The sequence below is a fragment of the Falco rusticolus genome, chromosome 9 (assembly GCF_015220075.1).
Source record: "Falco rusticolus isolate bFalRus1 chromosome 9, bFalRus1.pri, whole genome shotgun sequence".
Classification (NCBI taxonomy): Eukaryota; Metazoa; Chordata; class Aves; order Falconiformes; family Falconidae; genus Falco; species Falco rusticolus.
This window is the reverse complement of record NC_051195.1, coordinates 30137981-30164733: the sequence shown is the minus strand read 5'-3', so window position 1 is coordinate 30164733 and position 26753 is coordinate 30137981. Positions and strand designations below refer to the sequence as shown.

Genomic DNA, 26753 nt, shown 5'->3' with positions numbered 1-26753 from the left:
CGTGCTGCTTCCCAGGGCAAGGGGAGAACTGCTGTGAGATGGCAATAGCTCTTTAGAGCATCCCCCTGCTCCATCACTTCTCTGGTATGGCTGGGGACAGCAAAAAAGGAGTGAATTACTGAAAAAATTACTGACGCTTTCCCACCGTGGTCCCAGCTTTTGCTTCGGGTGGCTGCTGCCCTGGTATTGTTGGCCACAGAGCCCCCTGCCCTGCTGGGACCCCCACGCGCTGCGAATGCAGGAAGGGTCAAGAGCAAGAGCGTGGCTGTGATGCGCAGGGGAAAGGCAGTTTTAGGGTCCTACAGCACATTGTTTTACAAGCATCGCTCTGCACCCAAACATGCCAGAGGCATGTTGGACCCAAGCACAGCCCAGGCTGCTACAGGTGCCTTTCTGAAAGTGCTCAAAGCAGTTTTGTGTGTAGGGCAAAAGCAGCTTGAGTTAAGGAGCTTAAGAAAAGCCGAAAGAAGTGATGTCTTTTTGTGGCTTCTTTCCACTCCCAACGGGAGTGACATCTGTTTTGTTTCATGTGCTTATCTATTATTTTAATTGCACATTAACAAGAGATCTAATAATGCCCAGGGAACAGATACACAAGTTTGAACATGTTTTTCTACTTTCCGCTGACCTATTAATTATTTCAGAGCTCTTGTGCAGCTTTCTAGCTGTAGCTACATGTGGTTGGAGACATTATCCTCTGCCTGTTGCAGCTTAGGCAGAAGTAAATCCACTGTGGATACAGCTTGGCCCTTCAAGAAGTACGTTTTGGGTTTGGCTGCTTTCTCTGTAGGAGCAGAATGATTAATGCCAGAAAGCCCTTTGGCTGCAGACCCTGTGCCTCCACAGTGGTATGCAGCTGATGTGGGGATGCTGCTGCCGCCAGGGATCTGACATGTATCCCTGGCTGGAGGGATGAGTGTTGACCATCCGCTGGCCCATGGGGCTCTCTGAGCAGCCACATCATATGCTGGTTAGAAACACACTTGTCCCACCAAGGGATGTTCATCAGCAAGCACAGAACCTGGATGCAGCTGGCTGACAGCAGGGTCTTTAGCCCAGGACTTGGGATGAATACTGGGGCTTCTTCCTCCTCCAAAAATGGGCTGCAGCAAACTCAACCTGCTCTTCTTTGGGGTGGGAAAGGCCTCGTGGCAGACCCAAGTTAGCATCATGCAAACCTTGCCTTGCCAAGAAGACAAACAGCACCCATGGGTGTAGGAAGGGTCACCCAGTATCATCCCCCTAGTCCCCCCAAAGGGGTAAGAGTCACTATGATCATGACACTACCACCTCCCTTTGTCACTTGCCTCAAGACTGTTTGTAGCGAGCCCCAAAAAACTCTTGGGGAAGACTGCATGGGATGCCCAAGGGTTTCAGGACTCATGACAGCCCTTGCTGAGCCTCATGGCTCTTTCTCCTTCTCCTGGCCCCAGTGCTGACCCCCACCCTGGTGCCTGGTCAGTCACAGAGCCCACACCTTTCCCTTTCAAGGCAGGCATGACATCCACATCACCAGCCCTGCCCAGGGAATCAGACACGCAGAGACCAGCCAAAAGCAGAACCCACAGCTGTTTTTTAAAAATCACATTTTATTTTTCAACCCTCATCTCTGTTGTTTATATTGCTGCTATTCAGAGCCTGAATTAATGCCTCAACAGCTTTGTGAGTCCTGTGTCTCCTCCTCCCTGTCCAAGGGGGGCCAGAATCAACTGTCCAGCAAAGCTGCAGGTCCTTGATGCTACCATGGGGATGGTGAGATGTGGGACAAGGGTGACGGCTGACTCTCTTGCTCAGGAATGGCTAGATTGAAAAAATTAAAGCTTAAAAACAATTACTTATTTCTCTCCTAGATTGTGGCAATTACAAAGTGGATAAAATCTGAACCTGAAAGCAAGGAAGGCATGGTCCAAACATTGGTCCCTGGACTTTGGAGTGATCCCTGCGCAGAGGGGACAGGTCCCTTCCTGCCTGCCAAGGCATGATCCAGCTCATGGTAAGAGGCCACTGTGGTGGTTTAAGGCAGCAGTATGGTTTGGTTCCTGGTTCAATGGCAGAGCACCTGCTTTCGGAGGTAGGACTGTGATCTGAGCCATGAGGGAGAGAGCCTGGCGCCTTGCGGGCTCAAGCCCAGTGACCATGTGAAGTTCAGACAGGCTGGGCAGATCCTCCTGCGCTGGGCAAAAGGCACGGGAAGTGCAGCCACTGCCCAGAGCAAGAGGGACATGGGGAGGCAGGGACACAGCCAGCAGCACGTGGCAGGAGGCTCAGGACAAGGCAAAGTGCTGCAAGCTGGGCAGAGAGCCAGATCCTGCCTCTCCAGAGGAAGGAGGCAGCTGAGCTGGGGGGCAGATCTGGCTGGACCATGCTTCTGAGCCCGGCTCAGGGGATGTAGAGCTGCTGGTGACAGAAGGCTGGAGGGGTGCAACGGCTTCTGAGGTAGTTTCCATTCACAGTCCCTTGTTAAAGTAGACGTATGGCACTTTGTCCCCATGCTTGGCCACGATACTGTCACGCAGTTCCAGCTCGAGGTCAGTCAATGCAAGGGAGCTGTGGGGAAAAGGGATAGACAATGAGACCCACGATCCTCCTCCCTGAGGACCAGTCAGGCCACCCTCCCTCCCCATTGCCATTCAAGGTCCCCTGCAGTCCTATGAATCTTGCAGGCTCATGTCAAGACCCACCACCCATCCCTGGCATCCACCACTCCCAGTGCTGGGGGGCAGAGAGCTGTCCATGAGGCTGGGGGTCCCACTGGTCCCAGCACAGAGCAGGGGAGGCACATGCCCTCCTGCTGCCTGAGGCACCGGCATGTACAGACAGGCGCTGCCTCAGGTTGAAGGGTGGGTGCCCGTTATGCTTCTGCTGGGACAGGCAGACAAGAGCTAGGAGGAAAAAGGCTCCCGAGGTCCCGCGCAGGAGAGGGAAGTAGTGGGACAGGTACCATCTCTGTGGGAACAGGGCGCAGGCTGCTGGTACCATGAACAGGAGGCTGTAGGACAGAGAAGAGACAAACATTAGTGTTGGGGATGACAGCCTGTTTGCCCCCTGGCCGCAGGGACCTCAGCCCAAGATATGCTGCTCACACCGCAAGACTCCCAATAACCAGGGAAAGCCCAGGCTGAAAGGCAAGCAGCTTTGCAATCCCCTGCCAGGAAAGAGGCCTTTTTTTCAAGCACCCCTCAGAGCAGCGCTCCAGGTACCAGGTACCCACAGGCACTCGAGCAGTGAGATACTTACAAGCCCCCACAGAGCAGCACCTGCAGAGGCCCATGGAGAACCCGGATCCGCTGTAAGGGAAGAGCCAGGATTGAGTCCCCAGCCTGGCCACAAGCCCTGCTCACAGGGTGAAGAGGCTTCTCCCCTCAACAGGGCTGAATGCCCAGTATCTCTGGGGTGCCCCTGACCCCTGCCACACTCCTACAGCCTCTCTGTATCACTTGAGAGACCTCTGGTATACCAGTGACTCAAACAGGAAAAAAGCAAGCAGGCTCTGCAACCCCTCATTTCATCCCCAGCATCTCAGCAGTGGGGGAACTACAGGACCCACTGGAAAACCATGGCAGGAGAAACATGGGCTCACCTGCATGAATGGGAATTTCTCCAGTCGCTCCATGATGATGGGCAAAATAACTGGGAGGAGAGAAAAGGTCAGAGCTGCCCTGCAAGCCAGCCTATAGAGCTGCCCCAGCAGGACCTCCCTCCTGGAGGCCATGGCTATGGCTAGCTGTGCTGGGGGCCACTGGGTATTTGCTTATGGCAGGGACCTGGCACGGGACCCCATCCATCCATCACTGGGGCAGTATGATCCATGCTCCTTGTGCTCCCATCCCTCCTGCCAAGCTTGTGGCATGGCAAGGATCTCATGATGGCACGGGGATGCTGGGCTGCAGGATGAGGGCCCAGGGCCAGAGAGCATGAGAAGTGTCCTTGTGGAGCCCAGCTGCCAGGGGAGCACACCACATTCCCCACTGGCTCTGGGTTGGGATGAGGAGGGCTGGGGGCTTGGGGGGACTCTGATGGGAATCACAGGATGGGGAGACCAGCTCCATCAGTGACATGTGACCAAATGCCACCTGGGATGCAGGGCCACCCTCCCTCTTCTTCCTGGGGGAAACAGAAACAGGGGACGGCGAGGCGGTGGGTCCCAGGGGAGCCCCTGGTCTGGCCACCAACCCTCCTGCCCTGTACTCACTCATGCCTGGTGCTGCCATGGTGATCCTAGAGACCACAACCTGTGCGATGCCCTTTACTGCCGCCCTCTGCAAGCAACAGCAACAGGTGAGCCTCTGCCACGCCATGCCCCAACCTGGCCCCCCACCTCCAGACTCACCCTGGAGTGGCCGAGCTCATTGTTGTCCCCATCTGTCACTGTGACTCCATTGATGATCTCCCTGGAGGGGACAGGCAGCTGTAAGTGCGGGCCAGGATGGTCAGGGAAGTGTGAGGACACAGCAACGGGGTGAAGGGGTGCCAAGGGGTCCCCCCGTGCTGTGCTGGCACAGCAGCTGCAGCTGCCCCCCGCCCTGGCCCTAGGGCATGGGGCTCCGGGGTCCTCAGCCCAGCCGATGCTGCCATCTTCAGGGCATGGCTGCGAACGGGGTCCAGCCGTTCGGGGGGGACAGACACCCGCCTGGGACCTGCAGCAGAGCCAGGGGACAGTCCCCCCACACAGCACCACAGCTCCCTGTGCCGTGACCTGTGGGGGACCCCGAGCAGCAGGACTCTAGAGGGCTCCAGTGCCAGGACATCGTGGACTGGGGCTCTCCCATGGGCACACACAGAAGACCTTTGAATTCGAGGGATCTTCCAACCCAAACCCCAGAACAGCTATCCTCAGCCCAAAATCCCCCTCCTGCTCTGGGCAGAGGCTGAGCCACCCCACCCAGCACCCTCCCTGAGACCTGGCACCACGAACACGCAGACCCCGGCCCACCTCCCTCCTGTTCCTCCCCCCTACCCCTGGGATGGGAAACCACAGCAGGGCAGCCAGGCAGTCCAGGAGACCGACTGCCACCAGCTCACCTTTGGAGGGAGCTGGGTCCCTCGAGCACCCCAGCCACGAGTGGCACTTACTGTTGCCGCATCATGGGGATATTGACACAGTTGGCAGCAGCCACGGCCGCAAAGGGGACCCAGCGGGCCAGCAAGGGGGGGGCTCGCTGCAGGAGACAGGCTGATGTCAGTGAGGGAGGGCAGGATGCGGCCAGCTGCCCCACCTGGCCTTGTCCTGGCGTACCTTGGTGTAGAGGTTGAGCCCTACCGCGGTGGCCAGTGCTGTACCAGTGGCTGTGAAGTAAGCCACCCCGATTTGCCTGGACAGTGATTTTCAAAGAATGGAGAGAACAGAAACACCAACTCTGACTTGATCCTGTTCCTTCAGTGCCCAAGACGGGGCAAGGGTGATCTAAGGGACCCAACACAGAGGGTCCCCATCCTGTGTGGGAGCTGCTCACCTCAGCGTGATGGGGGAGGCAGCGTTGCGGTTGGTGTAGTTGACGAGGGCATTGAAGGACTGATTCACCCACTGCCAGAAAACCACTGCAGGCACCGTCCTGCAGAAAGAAGGGACCAGGAAAACGCTCAAAGGTCATCACAGATGCCTGGCCTGTGCCCACGGCCAGGATGGGCTTGGCAGGGGGACAGGCAAGATGCCCTCAATACACATGTCATGGTGTCTCCCAAGGGAAACTGAGACACTGCAGCAAAGCCACAAGCCAGTGGCAAAGCTGGGAAATGACCCTAGGAATCCTGGCTGCCACAGACTTCGAGGGGCACACAAGGGGGCCCAGCCCTGCAGGGTGCTGGGCCAGTGGTGGGAGACCCAGCTCTCAGCAAGGCGACAGCTATCTTGCTGGGCTGAGATCAGCCTTTGTCAAAGGAAGCAGCAAGGAAAGAGCACATGGGGACAGAGGCAGCTCTGGGGTGAGCAGGGTGCCCGCACTCTTCAGGGACACTGAGGTGGGGTGAGAGGGGACACGGGGACATGTGAATCTGAGCAAGCTTTGGGATGCAGGAAGGTGGACATGGATTGAGAAGAGGGTGACCCATCAGCACTGGGAGATCCCCAATTCAGACAGGACCTCACCAACAACCGGCAAACCAGTACAGCAAACAGGGATGGGATGGGGATTCACTGGGAAAGGCAGTGTCTATCTGACACAGCCTCTGTGCTGGGGACAGGATTGCACACCACCCCCCCAGCAGCCATTTCAGAAGGGAACTGCAGGGAGCTGTCGGCATGGGCTGGGGATGCTGCAGCAGGCTGGCCTGGGGGCACATTTGCTCCTTGGTTTCAGGGGCCGTTATGGTCCATGGAGCAAGAGTGCTGGCCACACAGGACGTGGCTGTGTTAATCATTACAGGGGCTCCACGAAGAGCTAAGCTGAGCTCAGGGTAAAGCAAGACCATGCCCAGCCATGTCAGGGGCCAGGAGGACCCGTGATGCTTCCACCACAGGCTGAGCACTGGGGACAGGGCACAGGGACATAGGCTATGGGCTATGGGATGCAGGCAGGCACAGCAGCCACGGACATACCTCAGGCAGCAGCCAGCCCCAGAGGAGGCAGGCTGGCCATGCCCTGGCCACTAGGGATTCTTCAAGGGGTTAAGGACCATCAGGGCTGCACCCCAAACCCAGCATCCCCAAGAGCTCACCGGTAGAACTGGAGCATGCAGCCGGTGATGGCCATGCCCCCTGGCACCTGGAAGGACATCCTCCCAATGAGGTTCATCTTCTCGCCGCTGTCAGGGTGGAAGGCTGAGTCGTACAGCTTCTTGGCATAGAGCAGCTGCTCCTGGCTGCTTCCTGGAGGCACCAGCCCAGCCCTGCAAGCCCAGAGCCCGTCAAGGGCAGCCACACAGACCCGCCGGCACCTGGCACCACTGGGGCATGGAGCCCCAGACACCAAACATTAAAGGCAGGTGAAACATCTCCCACAAGGAAACTTGTCCCAGCTTGAGGCTTCCAGGAGAAGCCTGGGAAACTCCCCCAAAACCACCTCTGACGGATGTTACGTCCCAGCATGCCTGCTTGGGAATGACTGCCTCCATCCTCCTGTGGCCCTGCAGAGTGGCTGGGTACAGCCACAGGGATGGCACCTGCCCCAGCTGTATCCCTGTCCCTCACCTGCAGCCTTCCACCAGTGCCTTGGCCCGGTCCAGCTCTTCCTCTGGCACCAGCACCGTCCGCGGGTCAGTGATGTTGAGGAAATGCTTCAGGCGCCCCACAAAAGTGCTCTGGTCCCAGCGTGGGGCGTCGATGTTGAAACCAAGGGGAACGGTGGCCATTTTGGTGTGGGTCTGGGCAGGAGGAGAAGGTGGCTCAGGAAGATCCTGCCTCACTTGCCCGTTAAGTGTGGGCCTGCCACAGCCACAGGAGCAGTTAACTGGGTGAGAGCTGTGGGAGGTTTATATTTAACGGGAAAGTTGGACTTTCAGCAGCCTTGAGGCCGGGAGCTTCCTGCACCCCTGCTGCCAGCTGAACACTGCAGCGAGGCTGTGCCTGCACACACTGCCCTGCTTGCACAGGGTCCCCCCACTTGTGCTGCCCCTCCCCAGCACCTGGCACCCCCTCCTCGGGCTGAGACCATGCTGCACAGCACTGTGACACCCAGCCTGGCCCCTCCACTGGGCTGCACAGCACAGCCCTGTGAGTGCTCCCCGCTGGGGCGTTACACTGCGCCCCCCACTGGTGCGCACACAGCATGGCACTGCGTCCCCTCATGTCCTGTGTCCCCCCCAGTGGCACCACATGCCCCCACGGCAGCACGCTGCAGCCTCCCATGCCTGCACTGCATGTGCCCCTGAACACCGCCTGCACCCTCCTGTGACAGCACTGCATAACTGCAGTTATAACCGATAACTGTGGCCCCACACCGCACCCTCCCACGGCACCAGGGCAGCACCGCACTGCATGCCCTCCGTAACATGGCCGGCTCACCTCCGCAACAGTCATGCTCTCCCTCACGCCACTACACTGCATCCCCCGTGGTACCACACTACATGTTTCCCATAGCAGTACATAGCCCTGCACTGCTGCGGCACTGCACTGCATGCTCCCCGTGGTGCTACACTGTGTGCCACCCTGTGCATGGCATGGCATTGCTGCCCTGCAAGCTGCGCTGCCCTGCATGCTGCCGTGCCTTGCATAGGGCCCTGCGCTGCCCGCGGCCCGCAGCATTGACAGCGCCCTCGCAGCATGGCACTGCCCCCTGCCCTGCCCTGCGGCGCGGCGCGGCACACCCCCGCCCCGCCCCGCCCCGCGCGCCCCCATGTGGCCCTACCTGCAGCCCCCAGACCCCTGGCGCACCACCTCCCGCCCACGTGGCTTCTACCTGCCCCCAGGCTCCGACACGTGGCCACCCTCAGCCAATCACAGAGGCCCGAGCAGCCGCGCCCATCTCACCCCGGCAGCGCGGCCCCTTGTGCGCATGCGTATATTAGGGGGCGGGGCTAGCTGCGGGCGGGGGCGCCGGGCTCCGCCCTTCCCGCTTGCCGTCGGCACGTTCCGTACGTACGGCGGGAAGCGCTGACGCTGTACGTAGCGGCGGCGTGTGTGTGACGCAGTTGCCCATGGTAACCCCGGAGCCGCGTAGAGGATGGTGAGTGGGGCCGGGGGTGCGGGGCCCGCGGCGGGTGGCGAGGGGTGGGCGGTGGGGCGGTGGGCCAGCCGGCCCGCCGATCCGGGCCGTGCCGTGCCGTGCCGTGCCGGGCGGGACCTGAGCCCGGGGGAAGCCTGGGCCCGGCGGGCAGCGGAGGGCCGGCGGCGCCCACCTGAGGGGCCTGGCAGGCCTGCGGTCGCGGGCGCTCGCCGCGGGGGAACCTGAAGCAAGGGGATCCGGGGCATCCACCCGGGGGTCTGGCGGGGCTTGGGCCATGGGGCCGGAGTGCCCGGTCGGGGTTCGTGGCGGGCGCTCGGGCAGGCCTGGGACCATAAGAGCTGGTGACACCCACCCCACCCGGGAGATCTGGTGGGCCTGGGATCACCGGGACTGGGGCTGCCCACCCGGGGGGAGCACGGCGGCCTCGGGCAGCGGGCACCTGGTAGAGCAAGGCCGTCCAGTAAGGCACGGGGGCCTGGGTCTGGGGGGAGTGGGGGGCACCCAGCCAAAGGGATGCCGCTAGGGCTGTGAACAGTGTAAATTTGGGATCTCCAGCTGCGGGAGACCCTGGCTGGGGCTGGGTCCTGGCAGGAGCTGGAGGCTCTGGGGGACCTGCAGAAGGGGGTTGAGTTGGGTCCTGGCAGGGGCTGGAAGGCTGGAGGATGCTATGGAGGGGCCTTTGCTGGGATGGGGTCAGCCTGCCTGGAGTTCAGTCAAGGTGTGAAAGTCATGATGAAGGGTTGGGTGTTTGGGAGGGCTGGTGAGCAGTATGACAGTGGCCCACTTGGCCTGAGCAATGGAGGATCCTGTGAGGATGGAGGATAGCGTTTAGGGGTTCACTGTGGAGAGTCTGTGAGCATCTGTGACTGTGAAAGGACACTGGACAACCCAGCTAAGCTGGAAGGGGGCTATCCTGGGACTTGGATCCTGGCTACATGAGCTGGGGGAGCTACAGGAGAGCTTGCTGAGATGGAAGGCTGATTGTTGATAAACAGCCTTAGAAGGGATGTTCAGTCGTGGCAGTGAAGGCCTGGATGAAGGGGTCAGGTGTTCAGGATGGACAGGACTGAGGCTCAGTGCTCAGGGGCTGAAAGAAGCCTGCCATTTGGGTGGGATGAACAGTCTGATGAGTGAGTCACTGGGGAAAATCCAGTCAGCGTTGGCTGGCTGAGATAGTTTGCTGGGATGTTGTGTGCTCTGGGGGTTTCTGCCAGGGGCTGGAGAGATGAGGAACAGTCTGGGTTGAACAGAAGAGATACGAATGCATTGTGGGCAGGGCTGGAAGTAGACTTCTGTTGCTGATGAGAGAAAGAGAGGACCCAGGGAGGAAAGAAGTGTTCAACGGGAGAAATGAGCCCTTTGAGAGGGAGCAACCTCGACTGAAGGGAGGAATTAGGTCTTGGGTGCAGTGAAGGATCTGGCTGGGGTGGGTGGCAATGCTGGGAGATAGGTGAGGTGGTGGGGCTGTAGTGTAGTCTGAATCAAGGATGAGCTAAAGCTGAATGATACGCTAAGGTGTAGGACACAACTTGGGTTCAGATGTACTTGGGGTAGTAAAAGTGGGATGCTGGCAGAGTCCAGCAAGGACTGGGAGGAAGGGTTGGGGCTGGGGTGAGAGGTGGTAAGAGAGAGCTGTGGTAGGTTGGGGAGTTGCTGCTGAGGATACAGATTGTGCAGAGAGCACAGGCAGAAGGAAATAGCAATGGACAAAGAGCTTTCCCAAGGGTGAAGCCATGTTTTGTCCAGGAGCCCTGTGGACACAAGCTGGATTCATGCAAGTGGACAACACAGGAGGAGGTGTAAGCAAGAGCAGCAAAAGCATCTTCCTCATCTTCACTGGGTTAATTCTGGCTGCATCCCAGCTGCTGAGGCACAGAGGAAGAGGTTGAGATGAGGGCTGTGGGATCTGCTCTATTTTAGATCAGTTGATGATGGAGCATGCCACACCAGACCCCGAAGCCATCACAGGGGGACATCTGCTGTAAAGATGAGGGCAGCTGCCTCCAGCAGTGCAGTGCTTTGTGGGACACATTTGGCCTGCAGCTGCTGCTGGCCAAATCTGCTCTTCTGCCTTGTGATGTCCTGATAAGCTGGTGTAGTCTGGGATCTGGCCGCTGTTACCCAAGCGCTTTGTGTGTGAAGAAGGCGAACTGGGTGTTTTCCAGTGTTCATGTTATTTGATACAACATTTTATTGCCTCTTTGTCTCTTTTCCATTTCTGGGAGTTGTTTTTTGAATTGCAGACTCTCAGGCAGGGTGGGTGGCACTTTGGGGTGCCTGGTGGACTGGCTGCGCTGGGCAAAGGACTGCAGAGCACTGTACTGTCTCTCTAGATTCTCAACTTTCACTAAAACAGAATAATCCTTAGTAGCAGAAACTCTGAAACAACAGCAAATATATCCAAGGCAGCTATGGCAGCCTGGGGGTGTGGGTCAGCAGTCAGAAATGATCCAGACAGCTTGATATAACAATTTACTGCTTGTCATCTGAGCCATGGTAGCTGCCCGTGAGCATGTTTCTGGCATGTTACAATTGCATTGAGTTCTTAAACCCCCTTCAACAACTGCTTGCTCCAACTCCAGTGATAAGAGGGTTAATGCTGAGGTTTAATTTATTTCAGTGTTCATCCAAGTGAGTAAGTACAGAGGGGAAGTGTCTCCTTCTGCAGAGCATACCAGCATTTCTCACAGCTGTGGGGCAGGGGTGGTGGAAGGTCGTAGGTGGAGCACAAGAGGGAAAGATGAGCCAACCATAAAACTGCATAGCATGAGGGATGGATAGCACTGAAGTCTTTGGTGCTGTTAGGCAGCATCTGTGGTGGGAGCCCAGCAAGGGCAAAGGGAGGCTGCTACATGAAAGGGTATGCTGCTTTCCAAAGCTTAGGAAATGCTGTGTGAAGCAATGCTTGTGGCTTCCTCGTCACTGTAATAACAATCTTTACTGAATGAGATGGTATGTTATTGACAGATGGTGGGGCCAGAGGATGGCCAGTGTTTTTGTAAAGCCATTGATCAAAGATGACATCACTGTGTTAAAACTGGGGTTGTCAAAGCATGGCCCTGTTTTACAGTTGAGGAAACAGAGTCACAGAGTGCCTGGCTGATACCAGGCAGATCTGCTGGAGAAGATGAAATACAAGCAGAGCTAAATGCATAGTCAGGCATCTTTCTCCTGGTCTTGAGTTCATGTTTCTAGCAAAAGCAGCATCTATCTATTGCCTTCTGTAGGTGTATCTAGTACCCAGAATTTCTTTTGTCCCTTGCTGTTTGGCAGTAAGGCTCTATTTAAAATGGCTCTGTTAACAAAAAATGCTTTCAAGAACTTTAATAATGCTGTGCTGCTTTAGTTTCCCAGTACAGTTACGTGTCATGTTTTTTGTTTATTTTACTGATTGCTGAGATGTTGATATGAGAAACTACCTGCAGACAGGACAGTATGCCAGCAGCTGGCCAAGACTTTCAAGGTTTGAAATGAGGCAAAGACTGCTGGCATTATTTGGTGCTGAGCATCAGCTCTTTCTTTGCACAGGGCAAAACACTTCCTTCAAACTTGCTAAAACCAGAGGAGTTTGATTTTAATTAGGAAAGGAGGATTCATGCTGGTATTGGTTAATATACCAAACCAGAAAGTGCTGTGCAACCTCTTTGACAGAAAACTAAGTTTGTAGGTTTGAGCTGGAAAAACTCTGTAGGTGACTCGACTCTGTTAAATTTTGGATTTCAGTGCAGGAAAGAAAATCTGCATTGAATGACACCATATGGTGGAGACATGCAGCAAGCAAATGATTTTTTGGGAGTTTTGCCAGAGTAAGAAGTATTGAATAAACTGTGCTCAATAGATTAATTTACTTCGGTTGTATTTTGAAAAAGACTGGGTGATTTTATGACCATTAGTGACATTTGCAGTTCTGCAGCCGAAGATAAAGGTAATCAAACATGATTCTTTAGGGCACTAGCTAATCAGTGCAGTTGTCAGGAAGGGCTCCCCTCCTCCAGCTCTGTGTGTACAGGATTGCACCCTGGATGACAAATGTAGCCTCAAATACCCACTGCTGAAGACAGGATGTTTGGCTCAACTAAGCCCCTTGTCCTTCCCTGTGTCAGCTTTTCCTTCTTGACTTTCTGAAACCGTTATGTGCACCCTCCAAGTTTATCTTACTCTTTACAAATTGTGAATGGCTACCATAATGCTTAATTAAAAGTAAATTGTGGGCCAGAGCTGCACTAGGTGCTGTGCAGGCAGAACACGGAGATGTTCCCATGCTGTGGAAATAATGTTCGGTCTGTCTGAGGTGAGAGATAACCAAGTGATATGAGTAAGGAGAGTCCAAGACAGGTTCAAACTTGGCATGTTTGCTTCCTAAACTTCATCAAGGATTGTAGGTGTGGCAGGAAGGAATTAGCAAGAGAATTATGGGGTGGTTTTATGGACGTTTTACAAAGTTTCTCCCACGGTTGTAGGAAAGGCACAAAGGTTTGGGAATAGAGTTCGGCAGTGCTGGGAATGGCATCGTGAGCCACGGGGAGCCAGGAGCCATCACCTCCATGGCAGATGCGCTTGGCTGGGAAGGGCCTTGAGGGTGAAGACAAGTGACTTGTGGTTGCAGTAGTGGGGAAGAGGGCATCTGTGCAGGGTGTGTGTGGAAATGGGGGAGATGTGGTCGCAGTGGCAGGCTGAGATGCTGAGCTTTGTGGCTGTATTGCATCTCAGTGAGTTGATTTGATTCTAGCTAAATATCCACATCTAGTAGATAAGCAATTGCTAGTGACTGAGGGTGGTTTTATTTTAAATTCATTATCTGAGCTTTGTGGCTAATAAAGTTAAACAGAATACATTTACTTCTCTTTCCTAATAGGAATCAACTGCTCTGCAGCAGCTTGTGGGCCATGCTTTATCCATGCCCTGTGTATCCAGCCCTCAGTTACAAAGGGAAATTGTCCTTTCCATTATGGCTTTATATTGCCAATCTGATACAATATTTAAACAGATTATCTCAATGCTCTGTTTGTCCCAAGCCAATTTTTGCGTTGGCCTATAAAGTGAATCTTCCTTTCAGCGGCTTCTGTGGTACAGGATGTAGTTACATGCATCAACTAGTTCAAAAGACCCATATACAGCATGGATTTAAAGCTGAATAAACCCACAAAACCCTTAGCTAAGACTATAAATGTCACTGTGTTTTTATATATGTCTGTATTTTTTTTTAAGAGAATAGGATTACTGCATGCAGCTATAACTGAAAGTCCTTTGATAATTCAGTGGGTATTTTAAACCTAGCAATGATACCCTTTCATAAAACCACACATCCCAGTTTTCTGAAGGATGCTAATAAGATGGTTAGCTTTGCTTTCATGTTCAATGTGTTTATGAGTGCTCTTGCCCATTTAGTTGCATCTCTGAATTTAATGCCCCACTCTGATTTCATAGTAATTGTCAGGAGTCTTTTTTTTTTTGTTGGGGTTTTTTTTTTTTTATGTACCCGCTCACTCTCTGGAAAATTCAGTCTCCTTATTGCTGACCCCATCAGTCTGTCTCCTCATGGTGCTTGTAAAGAAAACCCTCTCCGCCAAGGGCAAAGATGTTTTTAAACAAGCCAATCTGATATAAAACATAGTTTGCTTAACCCCGAGGTGACCAAGAAGTGGTTGCTGGCTGAGTATGCCCAGCCTTGAGTCTCTCTGTATGGCTGCCCTTCTCCAAAGGCTGCACGCACTGCCATGCTGTGCTGTTCATTATCTGAACAGCATCTGCAGTTCCCTTCTCCGTTACAGATGCCGCAGTCTGCTTACTTTCGTGAAAATGATACACTGCCCTTATACTCTTGTGAGTTGTCTCTGCAGCTCCTCAGCCAGCTAAAGTCTCCATGTTCCTGCTCGAGACTTGTCCTGCTCCTCATCCTGGACACCCCAGTGAGTGAGTACGGCTGGCCTGGCTGCCGTGTGGGCATCCTGGGCATCTACCTCCTCACTGCAGGTTAAGTCCTAGAATCAAGATGTTTGCTGTCCCACTTCAAAGGCCTGCTCCTCTGCTGTTGCTTCTGAGCATCCCCTTTGCACCAGATTTTCCCATTTCATGGCTTTCTAGCTGACATCTGCCACCAGTAACAAGGGGTTGCTTTCTGACTGTCGTCAGCTCAAGTTAGTTTCAGTGTTGAGTTTGCGAGCAGAGAAGTGCTCGTCCATCAGTGTGTGTGCAGTAAAGGCAGCTTGTCCCTCATAGTGGTGGCATGAAGCAGGGAACTTGGCTACGTTATTTTTTCAAGTCTACTAAGCTGTCAGGGAACACTTTCTGTCTTCCTAGCCAGTGTGCTCATAAGACCAATTAAAAAAAAAAATCAAAAAACCTGTTAGAAACACACCTGTGCATGGCTTCCCTTAATCTTAAATCTTCACTAAATACAGGGAGAATGCTAAGTGCAAATTTTAAATACTATTTACAAAATAGTAACAATCCTAATAATACTATTATTTGGCTCTTGATTTAAGTTGTGTATACAGACGACCATGTAACCTATGCCGGCAGCTACTGAAATAAAGTCCACTTCTGTATGTTGGCTTGCTTGTCTTCCAGCCTTTTAAATCAGCTTACTTTATACCTTAGAGAATACTTTTATTTCTATATATATCCTCTCTTCTATTGGCTACCCCAGATAATCCTGTGATCAGCCATGCAGCAGTGTCACTTGAGTAGAATATGGAACGATGCTGATCGTTTTCTCATAGGCTGTCATACTAGCCCAGAAATAGCATCCATCTACAATGGAAGAAGCTCTATTAACATTTACAACTGTTCCTCTTCCCGACCCCTGAGAATTGCTCCGTGGTAGATAAGCAATACTTTGTAATACATTTCTCTGTGCTCAGTGTTTTGGAGTTGAATTCTGAAATATAAAGGCTCCTAATCCTGATCTGCTCTGGGATACACTGCTCTGCTCTTAGCAAGTGGTGCTGTGAATAGGATTAACATTTCAACAGCTTCTTTTTTTAACTGTGAGCAATAAACTAAAATAATAGGGCCTGATTCAGAGCTCTCTGAAGTCAGCAGTAGTACTTTGGCTGGTGTGTGTTGGCTTTGGGTCAGGCCCATAAGAATGGGAAGTTCATTATTTCCCTGGAAAGGAGGGAGAATGTGTGAATTTTAGAGCTTCTGCTCCTGTGGGGTCTGTCCACATCAAGCTGAAATCCATGGGTTTACAAGCCAACAAACACAACTGTAAATTTGACTGCAGGTGAAAAGAAAATGTGGTGTTAGTCATGCAGTTAAAACTTGTGGTTTTTAATGATGTCAAGGGCACTTAGGACATGCACGTAAACAAGTAAGCATTAGAGGTATTTCTGTTGCTGTTCTTTTTCTCTCCTCTCAGACGTGTGGAAGTGCAGACTGTCATCGGGGCAGAACATGGGTTGGGCACTGCGGCTGGGGAGATGAGCTGTTGGGTTGGGAGGGCTTGCAGCAACTGGCTGCAGTGAACACAGCCCTTCAAATTCATTAGCTATGGGCCTGTGGGCAAGAGCCAGCTGTGAGCATCTGGCCCTCGGGGCTCAGCACGTGATGTTACAGGCCTGTACACTTCAACTAAAAGCAGTTTGGGGATTTGCTGTGTGCATGCACTGTGCAGGCATGGCACCCTCTACCAAGCAGAGCTCATGCCGGATAAAACAGCTCTTGAGTGGGGCCTTGATTCCCAGTTTTTTACCAGCCTGTTTATGAAATAGGTGATACTCTTGAGTCTGCTTTTTGGGCTCTAAGACTAGCTTTGTTGTTCTTGCGTGAGCTCTCAATTTCTGAACCTCTGCTTTCCACAGTGCTTTCTAAAAGCACAGCAAAGTAGCAGTCCTGCAGCTTTCTACAGATATTCTTCAATCCCAGTTTTACTAAGTTCCTTCTCTTCTGCCTGTTTCTTACACATTGTGCATGTATTTTGAGCTGTGTCTGGTAATTAAATGGAAAACCAGTAAATTACTTGCAGATTGAAAATGCTTAGAGGGGTGGATCAAATCTCGCATGCATTTGAATCTCCGTGTGTTTTCATCCTGCATTATTAAAAGCTCTGGCATTGTGACCTGTAGCACTGTATCCTTCCCAAAATGCTCCCCACCTCGGAGCAGCCTGATGAGCAGTCGAAAGTGGTGGTTTCCAAATGGCTGAGGTGGGGCTCTCCAGGAGTCAGCAGAAGGGCACTGCTACAGACAGGGGACACATTGCAGCAGTGACAGTTGTACCGTGTCCTGCAGATCTTTATCTTGAGGACAAGTTTCTGATTGCCGTGATCTGAAGGGTATTGGGAGCAACCTTCATGGCTCAAATAGTCCTTGGCTCCCAGCAGGAATATTTAGAGGGTGTAGTTCCTTGTAGCCACAAAGCACTTCATGATATTTAACTGATTCACCCTTGCAGGTCAACAGGAAGCATTGTCTCCATTTTGCAAATGGGAGAACAAAAAAGCTTGAGAGATGGGCCCCAGCGGGCCCAGGTTCGTGCTGATATTTGAACTTTGTTCCTGGCTCTGGGTCTTCATGGACTTCAACATGGGAGTTGTCTGGGAGAGACTGAGTAGGAGTCCTGAGGGCTCCAGAAAGGGCTGTAGGCAGAAAAAGGCTGCTCTCCTGGATTTGCTCAGGCAAATTAGTTGCAACAGCATCTGTGTCCCCAGGCTGGGTCTCAGTGTGATGTGTGCTGCTCAGGCTCTGGGAGCGGTCCCTGCCAAGCAGGGGAATGGAGAGCAGTATGGCAAAGTGTCCAAGAACGCCCAGGGAGTCGTGGACTCTCTGTCTGCTCCTGTGCCCTTGGCTGCAACTGCCCCTCTCCTGAGGGCTGGGCAGCGAGAGACAGGTGGAAGCAGGGTGATTTGTTTGTCTCTGTTACATGCCAGGATCCCAAATATTTTCCTAGCCATTTTAGAGAGGTTGCAGGTCTTTGAGCAGTGGCACTGACAAAAGCTTGGGTGTGCTGCTGTAACGTGCGCAGTTGTAAATGAGCTGACCTGCATATTCTGTTTCCTAATCCTGAGTGATACTGTCAGCTCAGAGAGCTGAGCCTGGCTAATGACTGAAATCCACTGTGCTTTTCTTAGCAAGGATGTGTGGTGATCTGAGATAGTTGTTAAGTGCTACATCCTGAGATTCAGAACTGCACGTGCCCCATGGGTCCAGCATGTTTTAGACAGATAAACGGGGTTTGAGATGATCAGGGAGTTACTATGAAAAGAACTGATGTCAGGTACATAGTAACCTGCAGTTAACTAGGAGGGAGATTAAATTAATGGGGCTTTCCCTCTGATAAAGATAATGAAGAGCTCGCAAGGACGTGGTTTGCAGCTCCTACACATGATATGCATAGGCACTGTCCTCCTGGCCCAGGGAATGCCAAACAGCTGTGTGACAAGAGCAGTGCAGCCAGTGGTGCACCCCACTGAGCAACATTTGTGCTGTCTGAGACCTCATTGATACTCTCAGAGATGAAGGAAAATAGGGGCAAGGGGGAGGAGTAGAAGGGGAAATGGAAATAGGGACTGCAGGAAGGCTTTCACGGTGTTCTGGGGTCCACTGCCATACAGAACCCATTTCAGGGGAGGAGGGCATGGCATGGTGGGGGGACAGGCTCAGGTGGGGAGATAACAGCTTCGATCTCTCTTCTGGATTTAGGGTTTACTGTCAATCCTGCGTAAACTGAAAAGCACCCCAGACCAGGAGGTGAGAATTCTCCTCTTGGGACTGGATAATGCAGGCAAGACCACACTCCTGAAACAGCTGGCATCAGAGGACATCAGCCACATCACACCAACACAGGTGAGGAAGGCCTTTCCCTGCCCTTGCAGTTCTTGTGGTCCCACCTGCCTTACTATACAAAGCACTAATGATTCAGCAGTGTGTTTTAGTAGAAGAGGGAGCAACTGGATCCTAGTGCACCATTAAGTTTGTGTATTTTCTGCGTAAGGGGAGGCTCTCTGAAGGAGCCAGAGCTGTCAGGTAGTGCAAAAGTGGATGAATGACATGGAGTTCTGCACAAGGCTTTTGTATCATGCTGGGGTTGCACACATGAGACTTCGTTCCTGTTGTCCTTGCCAAACAGGGAACGGTGCAGCATTGGGCAAGCTCCTGTCTCTTTGCATCTTTCACCCAGCCAGTGCCAAGGGTCCTGCATATTCCAGCACTCCCTCTCTGGTGCCTCGGGGCTGGGGAGAGGGATGTCTCCCATCAGCACTGCAGCATCGCTCCTGTGTTGACCAGAGGAGGTTGCTAGAGAGCTGTGGGATGATGCATCCCCCTACCCCATAGCCGCCTCCCAAGGCTTCCAGCCCTGACACCCCAATTCCAAGCCCCAGTCCCCTGGGTGGTGTGGCAGCACATTGCCAGCCCACGCCACATCCTGTTTTTCTACTTGAATGCACTTTCAATTGGTGCTCTAATTGATGAAATGGACCCTTCAGACATGCAGCTGTTGCTCTTTTAAGCCTGGCATTAGCTGTGTCGTGTCGAATTGAGCTGAGACCTGTGGCTTCGTGTTAGCTGGGACTCTCTACTCGGCTTTCGCAAGCTCAATCTTGCTTCTCACAGCACCCTTGTTTTCTCCTTATCTGTACCTCTTCCTGCATCCACCCTGCTGAGCCTTCCCAGGGCACTAACTGCATCATATGTCTCTGTAGCCACGACAGTGTCAACCTGTGACCCAAGAACACTGGCAAACTGATGGTTTGGCGGCTGTGTTCACTTTCTCCAGGGACTCTCCCACAGCTGATCCGTCTTTGTAGCGGCCCAGCCCATCTCACTGCACGTTGCAGGCATGGGATATATAAGGTGTTAGTGTCTGTCTATGAACGTGCTCCAGCCATTCGGGTTTATGCTCTGTGTGGCTTTGTTTCTGCTCTTCCCAGGGCTTCAACATCAAAAGTGTACAGTCTCAAGGCTTCAAGCTGAACGTATGGGACATAGGCGGACAGAGGAAGATCAGGCCGTACTGGAGAAACTATTTTGAAAACACTGATATCCTTGTGAGTATTGGCTGCAGTTGAATGCTGTGTTCATGCAATGGCTTTCCAAGGTCTCAGCCAGAAATTCAGGAACAAGTAATGTAATGTCCCAGTCCTCAGCAACACCATTGCCATTGTAACAGGGGTTATTATGAGTGAAATGGCAAGATTGGTTGGGTGCAGCAAGAAAAATACAGTGATGTTTGGAGAAATCATTCAGTTGTATGTTTTTACTTTCACAGAATGGTGCTGGTTATAGCCAGTTCCTTTCATCTCAGTCTCCTTCAAATGAAACATTAATAACTTGTATTTTACCTATCTGTAGCTCCTTTCACTGTAGACTCTGAAGGCCTGTCGTGGGCATTGGTGACTTAAGCCTCATGCGTAGAGGTAGGTCAGTATGGTGCCTTTATTTTCTAGTTGGGGAAACTGAGGCACAGCAGAATTAAATGCTGTGGCTGGCATCAGATAGGAAAGCTTCTAGCTGAGGGACACAGAGAGATCCCTTGTCTTTTCTTTTGCATCTTTAATCATAAGAATGTCCTTTAATGTTTTTGACAACTTAGCTGTAATTACCTTCCAATTAGCTGCAGATGAGTACAGTTATATTTACAGTGCAGGACCTTTGTGTTTCCATGCCAGAGCATGTTACCCTGGGACCGTCCAAGTGCTGTCCTGACTACTTTCAAAGATCACCTTTAACATGCAGCCACGTGTGCCAGGATGAAGGCAGGCTGGGGGCTCCAGGCCTCTCCCCAACCCAAGCAATGTTGTCTGTGGGAAGAGAAAAGGCAAGGTCTGCAGGGCTCCCGTGGGAAAGCGGGAAGCTCTCTCAGAAAGACGCCCTTCCTCCCTCCTGTCACACACACATACTTACTAATGTGTCAGGAGCTTCAGTGCACTTCCACAGAAGGAACAGCGCAACTATGAATAGGCCTCTTTACTCCAAGGCTCGTGTCAGGGTCCTGAAGTGCCTGACTGCGCCTGCAGGTTTAGAAAACATTGTCCAAATGAAGCTGTTATTTAAGTGGGACTAATGAGCCCGCAGTCATCTCTTTTGCAGATCCTCCTATTTCAGCCTGAATTTGGAATCTGATGTTTGGGAGCAGCCACCACAGCATAAACCTGGTTGGTTGCTTTTGCAAAGAGTAATGATGAGATCTTCCTAGGGGAGAGGTCTGCGTTTGAGAAACTAGCAGGACACACTTCATGTGCTCCTCTGTGGCCATTGAGAAGGGGGACATGGCATGGCTGTGAGGTGACTGTGCCCACTGAGTCCAAGCTCTGCAGCTGTGTGTGGTGGAGAGGCGGTAGGTGTGTAGATCAAAGTCAACACTGCAAAGTAGCAGCTCAGTCTTTGCCCACTATGGCAGGTGCTCAGGTTGCAGAGACTGTGCAACCACAAAACAGTATCTGGAAGACTTTGCTGGCAAGAGTAATGAGCTACACCAGCCTGCAGGCTTCCACCCTTCCCAGTGTGTGCTGCATGGGAGGTACAGGAATAAAGGTGAATTTGAAGACTGAAGGAGATGAAGGCAGTTGTTTTCCTTGCTCTCTTCCCACCCCAGTTAAAGCAATGTACAAAGAAAACCCTTCTTTTCATATGAGTAAGAAAATGGGTAGATAGAAGCAGAATCAGTTTGGTGGACGCAGCGGTGTGAATTCAGAGGGAGTAACTGGTGCGCAGGTGGAGCTGAGCCCCACTGCTTGCACTCTGTGCGGACACCCAGTCCCAGACTGGGAACTGTCACTTCGTTAGTGCAGTGCTTTGCTATGTCCATATACACCAAAACCAGGATCAAGTATATGCTGATGACTCTCTCTGCCTTCTGCCAGCCCTCACCCCTGCTTTAGTCAGTAATTTTACCCTCTGACAAACCTGGTGCAGGTTGTGCATCTGTAAATTGAGCCAACTTATCCCTCATGTTATTTCTTCATCCAGTCCCACCACTTGCAATTTCTGCCCAACCCACTTACTCCAGGTTTTGTTTTGGCATGTTGCTGAAAGGAGGCACCCAACTTTATGGGAATTTCTTTCTCAAGCTCTGTTTCTCCGACATGGTGTACTCAATGTCTGTTCAAAGTGGCAAACCGTGCTGCTGAGCACCACAGCCAGAAACAGGCTCTTGCATGGCCCTGGCCGTAGGACAAAGTTGGAGAGGAGATACACTACATTTCCCAGGACCCCCTGTTTCTGTATTCTCCTAAATTGTATTGTACAAAGCAGAAAGGACCCTCTAAAGAGCATTAAAAAGCAGGAAGTGATTGCAAATTCAAATCCATGCAGGTGCCTTTGAATGAGAGCTTGGTCTTGCATCACACACCTGTGATATTTGGAAGCTTAACCCAGGCAAATAAGGTGTGGATATCTCGCTGATTGCATATTCAGACAGGCACCTGCAGCTATTTGGCACAGTGCTTTCTGGTTTGGAAGTAGGCACTCCACACATACTTTACCTTGTCTGCGCTGTGCTTTTGTGGCTTTTGCCCCGAGCACTGTTGTCTCCAATTCTCTTCTTGCAAAACAGCTCCTTAGCAAGGAACAAACGGAGCAGTGCAGGAGAAGGCCTGTCTGGTTGGGACACAGCTGTTCCTTGCCAGTTAGAGAAGCACCGTAATGTGGGAGGTGCTGCGCCGGGCTACTGCATTCAGGTGTTGCTATGTCCTGATGTCCTGAAGGAGGACGGATGACAGTCTGGTTTCACCCCAGTTCACAACCGCCAGACTTGCAGCTTCTTCCTTTCTTCCGGTTGTGTTTCTAACCCCAGATGGGATGCACTGGGTGGATGCTCAGGAGGGGTGGAGAGGACGGGCATAGCTGATATCGTATTGGTGCACGTGCTTGAGATCACACTGTGGGGAGAGGCTGTGTGTCACGGTGTGCCCACAGGCCTTTCCCCATCACATGGCACTGAGTGCGTGCATTGCTGACGCATCCCCACGCAGTTGGCCTAGCTCTGCCGTGTGTCCCCCAGCCTCTTGTCAGTGTGCATCAGCCTGGCCCTGGGAGAACTGCAGACCCCAAGTGATCAGCAGAGAGGTCTGAGAGGTTGCTGCGTTACCTCCTCAGGGCTGGCATACAGATTCTGCTGCTGCGCATTTGGTCCCATTTCAAACAACTCTAACACTGCTCATTAAGGGAGTGCCTGCAGTTTAATAGATATTGCTGCTAGAGATCCTCCCTCCCCCTACTATTTGGTTGAAATTATCCTGGAAGCATGGAGTCTTATGCTGAGACTGCCTGCAAAGATGCCATTTATCTTGATGGTGGGGTGCTGTGCTCATCTATTCCCTAAAAACCAGGCTGACACTTGCTCCCTGTAAGCCACCAAAGGGCATGCAGATGACATGCTAGCAGCTTCAATCACCGCTGATGGGGAGTGGCAGGGACTGGAAGCAAAATGCTCAGGGTTTGTCACCAGTCCTGTCCCTGTCTGCTGTCCCAGTGCCCGCCTTCAAAAACCTTCCCAGATCAAATAATGGAAAAAAGGGGTACCAGGCTATTGTTGCCTCAGTATTATACTCAGGTTCCCTGTTTCTTTAGATGTGATTTAATAATTGTGCACTCTGAACTACCATAGCATTGCTGTGGGAAGGAGGGTGGCTGGACTTACTAATTACATATTTAGGGGGACCTTTGAAGAGCCCTTTAGCCTATGCAGCCCTAGAGCTGCTTTCACTGAGAAAGCTTATTTATATTTACAGAAAGAAATCGGCACGTGCTTGGACAGGGTGAAGACCCCTTCCTAAGGCAGGGAGTGTGCATGCTGGGAGATCCACCCTTCTCATAGCAGGGAACAGGTGTCTGGTTGGGACCTCTTTGTGGACCATGAGATGTGGTGCTCAGCCCTAAGAGACTGGCAGGACTCTGCTGTCAGTCTTTGTGAGCCAGTTGCTCCCTTGTCTTCTCCATCGTCCTGGTGAACAAGCTGGCAGCTAAAGATGGAGTCTCGCAGGCTGGAGCCAGCCCTCCTTCACAGCCACCTGTTCCAGAGGTTGCAGTAGAATCACCTGATGGAGGGGAACTCGGTGTCCCCAATATATTCATATGCCCGCTGAGTGCCATTGTGTGCCTTGGTGGCTTGTTGAGGAGGTGATGTGTCTTGCTAGAGGGCAGCACGGCATAGTCGCAGCAGTGCAGTGCTTATACGCTGTTTGCTAGGGTGAAAGGCCATGTCTGGCTCCCCAGGTTTTGCTCTCCTGTATTCAGCTTGTAAGCCAGTTATTTGAAAAGATACCAGGCAGTCTCCTGTTCTCTTCAGATAACAGATACTGTGGAGATGGTGAGAGCATCCCCAGTAGTGCCCCCAGCTCCTTTCTGATCTACGTAGCTGTCCACCCCCCTCAGCGTTAAAAGAGGTGGTTTCTCACCTTTCAGAACACCATGAAGTTTTGTCAACATTTGCTATAAATAATGCTGGGGATCTTTGTGCCCAAAAGCATAATTACTAGGCTCAGCTCAGTTAAGCACATAATGCTGTGGAAGAGTGTCTTCTGGGAAGAATAACTTTTCCTCTCATTTCTTTTTCAGATCTATGTCATTGACAGTGCAGATAGGAAGAGGTTTGAAGAAACGGGTCAGGTAAGTTACTTATGCCCAGCTTCCTTTGAAGTAATTCAGTGCTGCTGAGTGCCCCTTGCTCGATAAAGTTAGGAAGATGATTTTGTTGTTTATGAGAGAAATTTGCATTTCAAGAGACTTGCCTTTCAACATCAATGCAGATTATTTTGGTAGACGTGAAACAAGTAAAATAGGTAGCCTAATTCCGTTTAAACAGAACGGTTTTAATTAAAGTTATACAATAATAGCAAATGGAGCCTAATACTGAAAGCAAAAACTTCTCTAAGTCCTTTAAACCTTGCCAAACCAAGACCCTGAGGAATCCTATTTTCTTATTTACAAAGTTGAAATGGAAATCATATTGACTTGATTGTCTTTTGGATGTAATTGAAAAAAAAAAAAAAACCTAAGAACTTTGTAACTAGGACTGGCCAGAAAATAAGATTTCCGTTCTGGAAGTTTTGAATGTTTTGTAACATTTTGCATTTTAGGATGGAACAAAAATAGGACTTTTGAGCTTTCTTTTGTAAAATCCAGAAAGTGACAGTGTCCCAGAATAGCTAGCAACAGATTTACCACCACCCCCCCTGCCCAGAAATGGGAGATTTGGTTTAAAGCCCTCTGTTCTGCCTGATTTGAAGGAGGCCCTTGATCTTTTGCCTCTCAAATATCATGGACACCTCCTAACAGCAGAACTGTTGGTTGTTCTAGGGGTGGGGGAAATCTTTCCCCTGATGGAGCTATTTCATTTTATATCAGTAATTAAATATTCATTGGGCAAAAGAGAGGGAGAAGCAGAAGCTTAGAGCACTTGCCTTAGTCGGGCGGAGTCAGCCTGGACCCCTCATATTTCCGCAAACACTTTTGGTTTCAATAAATCAGCTGTCAGATGAAAGACCTATTTTGTTGAAAAATTCCCAGCCATGGGAGTTTATAACTCCATTCTCTTGTCCTGGTTTCCAAACCAAACATTGCTTTTTGGGGGATGGAGTCAGATTTCCACTGCAGTTTAGCATCTCCCTGACTGCATTCATTTAATCCAAAAGTTTCTAGCCTGTGGATGAAAGATGTTAGGACTATCTGAGAGCATGAGACCTTCCCAGCTAAATAAGGAGCCACAAAAATATCATGTACTCATCTATCTGCAACGCCAGCACTCCCTACAGGTTCAAGTTCTGCTGGGTTTGTCATATGTTCACATAGAGAAGTGACTTGAGACTGTGTGCTAGTTTCACATGAGGCCATTGCAGAACTCTAGACATGAAGTATTTCAGCCATCATGGATCCACTGCAGATTTAGATTTGAGCTATTAAAAGAATCTCTTTGAGTCACCCAGTTTTGAATGAGCAAACCCATTTCAAGATGCCACCCAATGTGTGCTGTGCATATGGAGCCAGATTCCAGCTAGTAGAAGCTGATCTAGCTTGTCTTCAGCTAGCCGATGCCTTCAAAAGCATCGGCACTTTCTTGTGGGATTTCCATTTTGGGGGAGGGGGGGAAGTCCTTTCCTGCTCAAATTTCAGTGTATAAAACTTGGAACAGAACCCTGAAACTCATTGTTAGCAAAGATATCAGGGCTGGTGTCAATGGCTGCTCAGGTACAAATGCCAGTCAGGCAATAACTTAAGGCAGAGCCCTCATACTGCCAATTTACATGTTTTTTGCTGTTTCATCAATTTTGGTCTCCTGGGAGCAGGGACTGGTAAAACACAGTTGTAGCATTTAAGGCAACTGCTAATTTCAGACCAAGATGAAGATTTTTGTAACCTGTAATTGGAAGAAATCACTTTTGAACCTTGGGCAGAGATGATTGTATACATTTTTGCTCTTATAATAAGATCTAGGTTTCACTGGAACACACTCTTCTAGCATTTGCCCTAAATATATTTCTAATTAGAGACAACCACTGGTGGTTGAAGGTTTCCTTGCCTTCCCTCTCTCTATCTTCCCCCCACCCCGTTCCCTTGTAAATGATACAGGAGCTGGCTGAGCTTTTGGATGAAGAAAAGCTTAGTGGAGTCCCCGTGCTCATATTCGCTAACAAGCAGGATTTGCTGACAGCTGCCCCTGCTTCGGAGATTGCTGAGGGACTGAACCTACACACAATTCGGGACAGAGTCTGGCAGATCCAGTCTTGTTCTGCTCTTTCAGGAGAGGGAGTACAGGTAAGGCTCTGGAGACGGCTTGCTGTGCCAGCAGGCCATCTCTAAGAGATTGTTGTCTGTTGATCTGTAGGGTGGGCTGGACCGGCTGCCTTCTGAAGCAGGGTCAGTGCAGCCAGAACCCTTGCAGCACAGAATGCAGAGGGCGGGCGCGTGTCTTGTTGCCTGTGCAAAGGGAAGGGGGAGTTGCAGGTCCTTGGGATCTCTCCAACCCTGGGAAAGGGGAGAGTGGTTGCCTCCCCACCCAGGACCCATTGGCTGGGCCAAATGAAGACGCTGATGTATTTTAAAGGGACTGCTGTCAGATTAATTTTCACAAAACAATTTGTCTTTTACTGTTAACCCCTTTGACTGTTACAAAAGTGCACTTTAGAAATCTGATTTACCTTAGCTGCTAATGTCATTTGGCGTTTTGCTCAACCCAGGCGCCAGAGGGAAACCAATCAATTTTTCTGATCCA

At 51.5% G+C, this 26753-nt stretch overlaps 2 protein-coding genes across 8 annotated transcripts in view; one reads left to right on the top strand and one right to left on the bottom strand.

Moving 5' to 3' along the window:
* Positions 1–1569: 1569 nt before the first annotated feature.
* Positions 1570–8405, bottom strand: SFXN2 (sideroflexin 2). Of its 5 annotated transcripts, none has more exons than XM_037400701.1 (12): positions 8283–8405; positions 7127–7299; positions 6655–6825; positions 5454–5552; positions 5237–5312; positions 5074–5159; positions 4331–4391; positions 4193–4259; positions 3581–3630; positions 3238–3287; positions 2942–2989; positions 1570–2547 (listed from the first exon to the last, which is right to left on the bottom strand). In XM_037400701.1, exons 2-12 carry the CDS (start codon positions 7285–7287, stop codon positions 2448–2450), a joined length of 969 nt encoding a protein of 322 aa, XP_037256598.1. In that variant the 5' UTR covers positions 7288–7299; positions 8283–8405; the 3' UTR covers positions 1570–2447. The 5 variants fall into 5 exon arrangements, with proteins under 5 accessions (XP_037256598.1, XP_037256599.1, XP_037256596.1 ...); XM_037400702.1 differs by having other exon boundaries at positions 8334–8400; XM_037400699.1 differs by lacking the exon at positions 8283–8405 and adding an exon at positions 7940–8172.
* A 53-nt stretch (positions 8406–8458) lies between these two features.
* The window catches only part of ARL3 (ADP ribosylation factor like GTPase 3), a 29776-nt gene continuing 11481 nt past the window's right edge, over positions 8459–26753 (top strand). Inside the window, exons 1-5 of one of the 3 annotated variants that reach the window (XM_037399789.1) lie at positions 8467–8600; positions 18245–18388; positions 19474–19590; positions 24101–24151; positions 26111–26296. In XM_037399789.1, coding sequence (XP_037255686.1) covers positions 8598–8600; positions 18245–18388; positions 19474–19590; positions 24101–24151; positions 26111–26296 — 501 coding nt within the window. In that variant the 5' untranslated portion in view covers positions 8467–8597. Of the gene's footprint in view, positions 8601–18244; positions 18389–19473; positions 19591–24100; positions 24152–26110; positions 26297–26753 lie in introns of all 3 variants that reach the window. The other 2 variants (XM_037399790.1, XM_037399791.1) reach the window with 2 other exon arrangements.

What these genes read in the sequence shown, in the direction of transcription:
- SFXN2 (XM_037400699.1), bottom strand. Translation starts at nt 8,131, where the DNA reads ATGCAGGGCAGCGCAGCTTGCAGGGCAGCAATGCCATGCCATGCACAG. An exon ending in GCACTGGTGGAAGGCTGCAG is followed by an intron (nt 6,826 to 7,126) that starts GTGAGGGACAGG and finishes CTGGGCTTGCAG; the next exon opens with GGCTGGGCTGGTGCCTCCAG. An exon ending in ATCCCCATGATGCGGCAACA is followed by an intron (nt 4,392 to 5,073) that starts GTAAGTGCCACT and finishes TGTCCCCTCCAG; the next exon opens with GGAGATCATCAATGGAGTCA.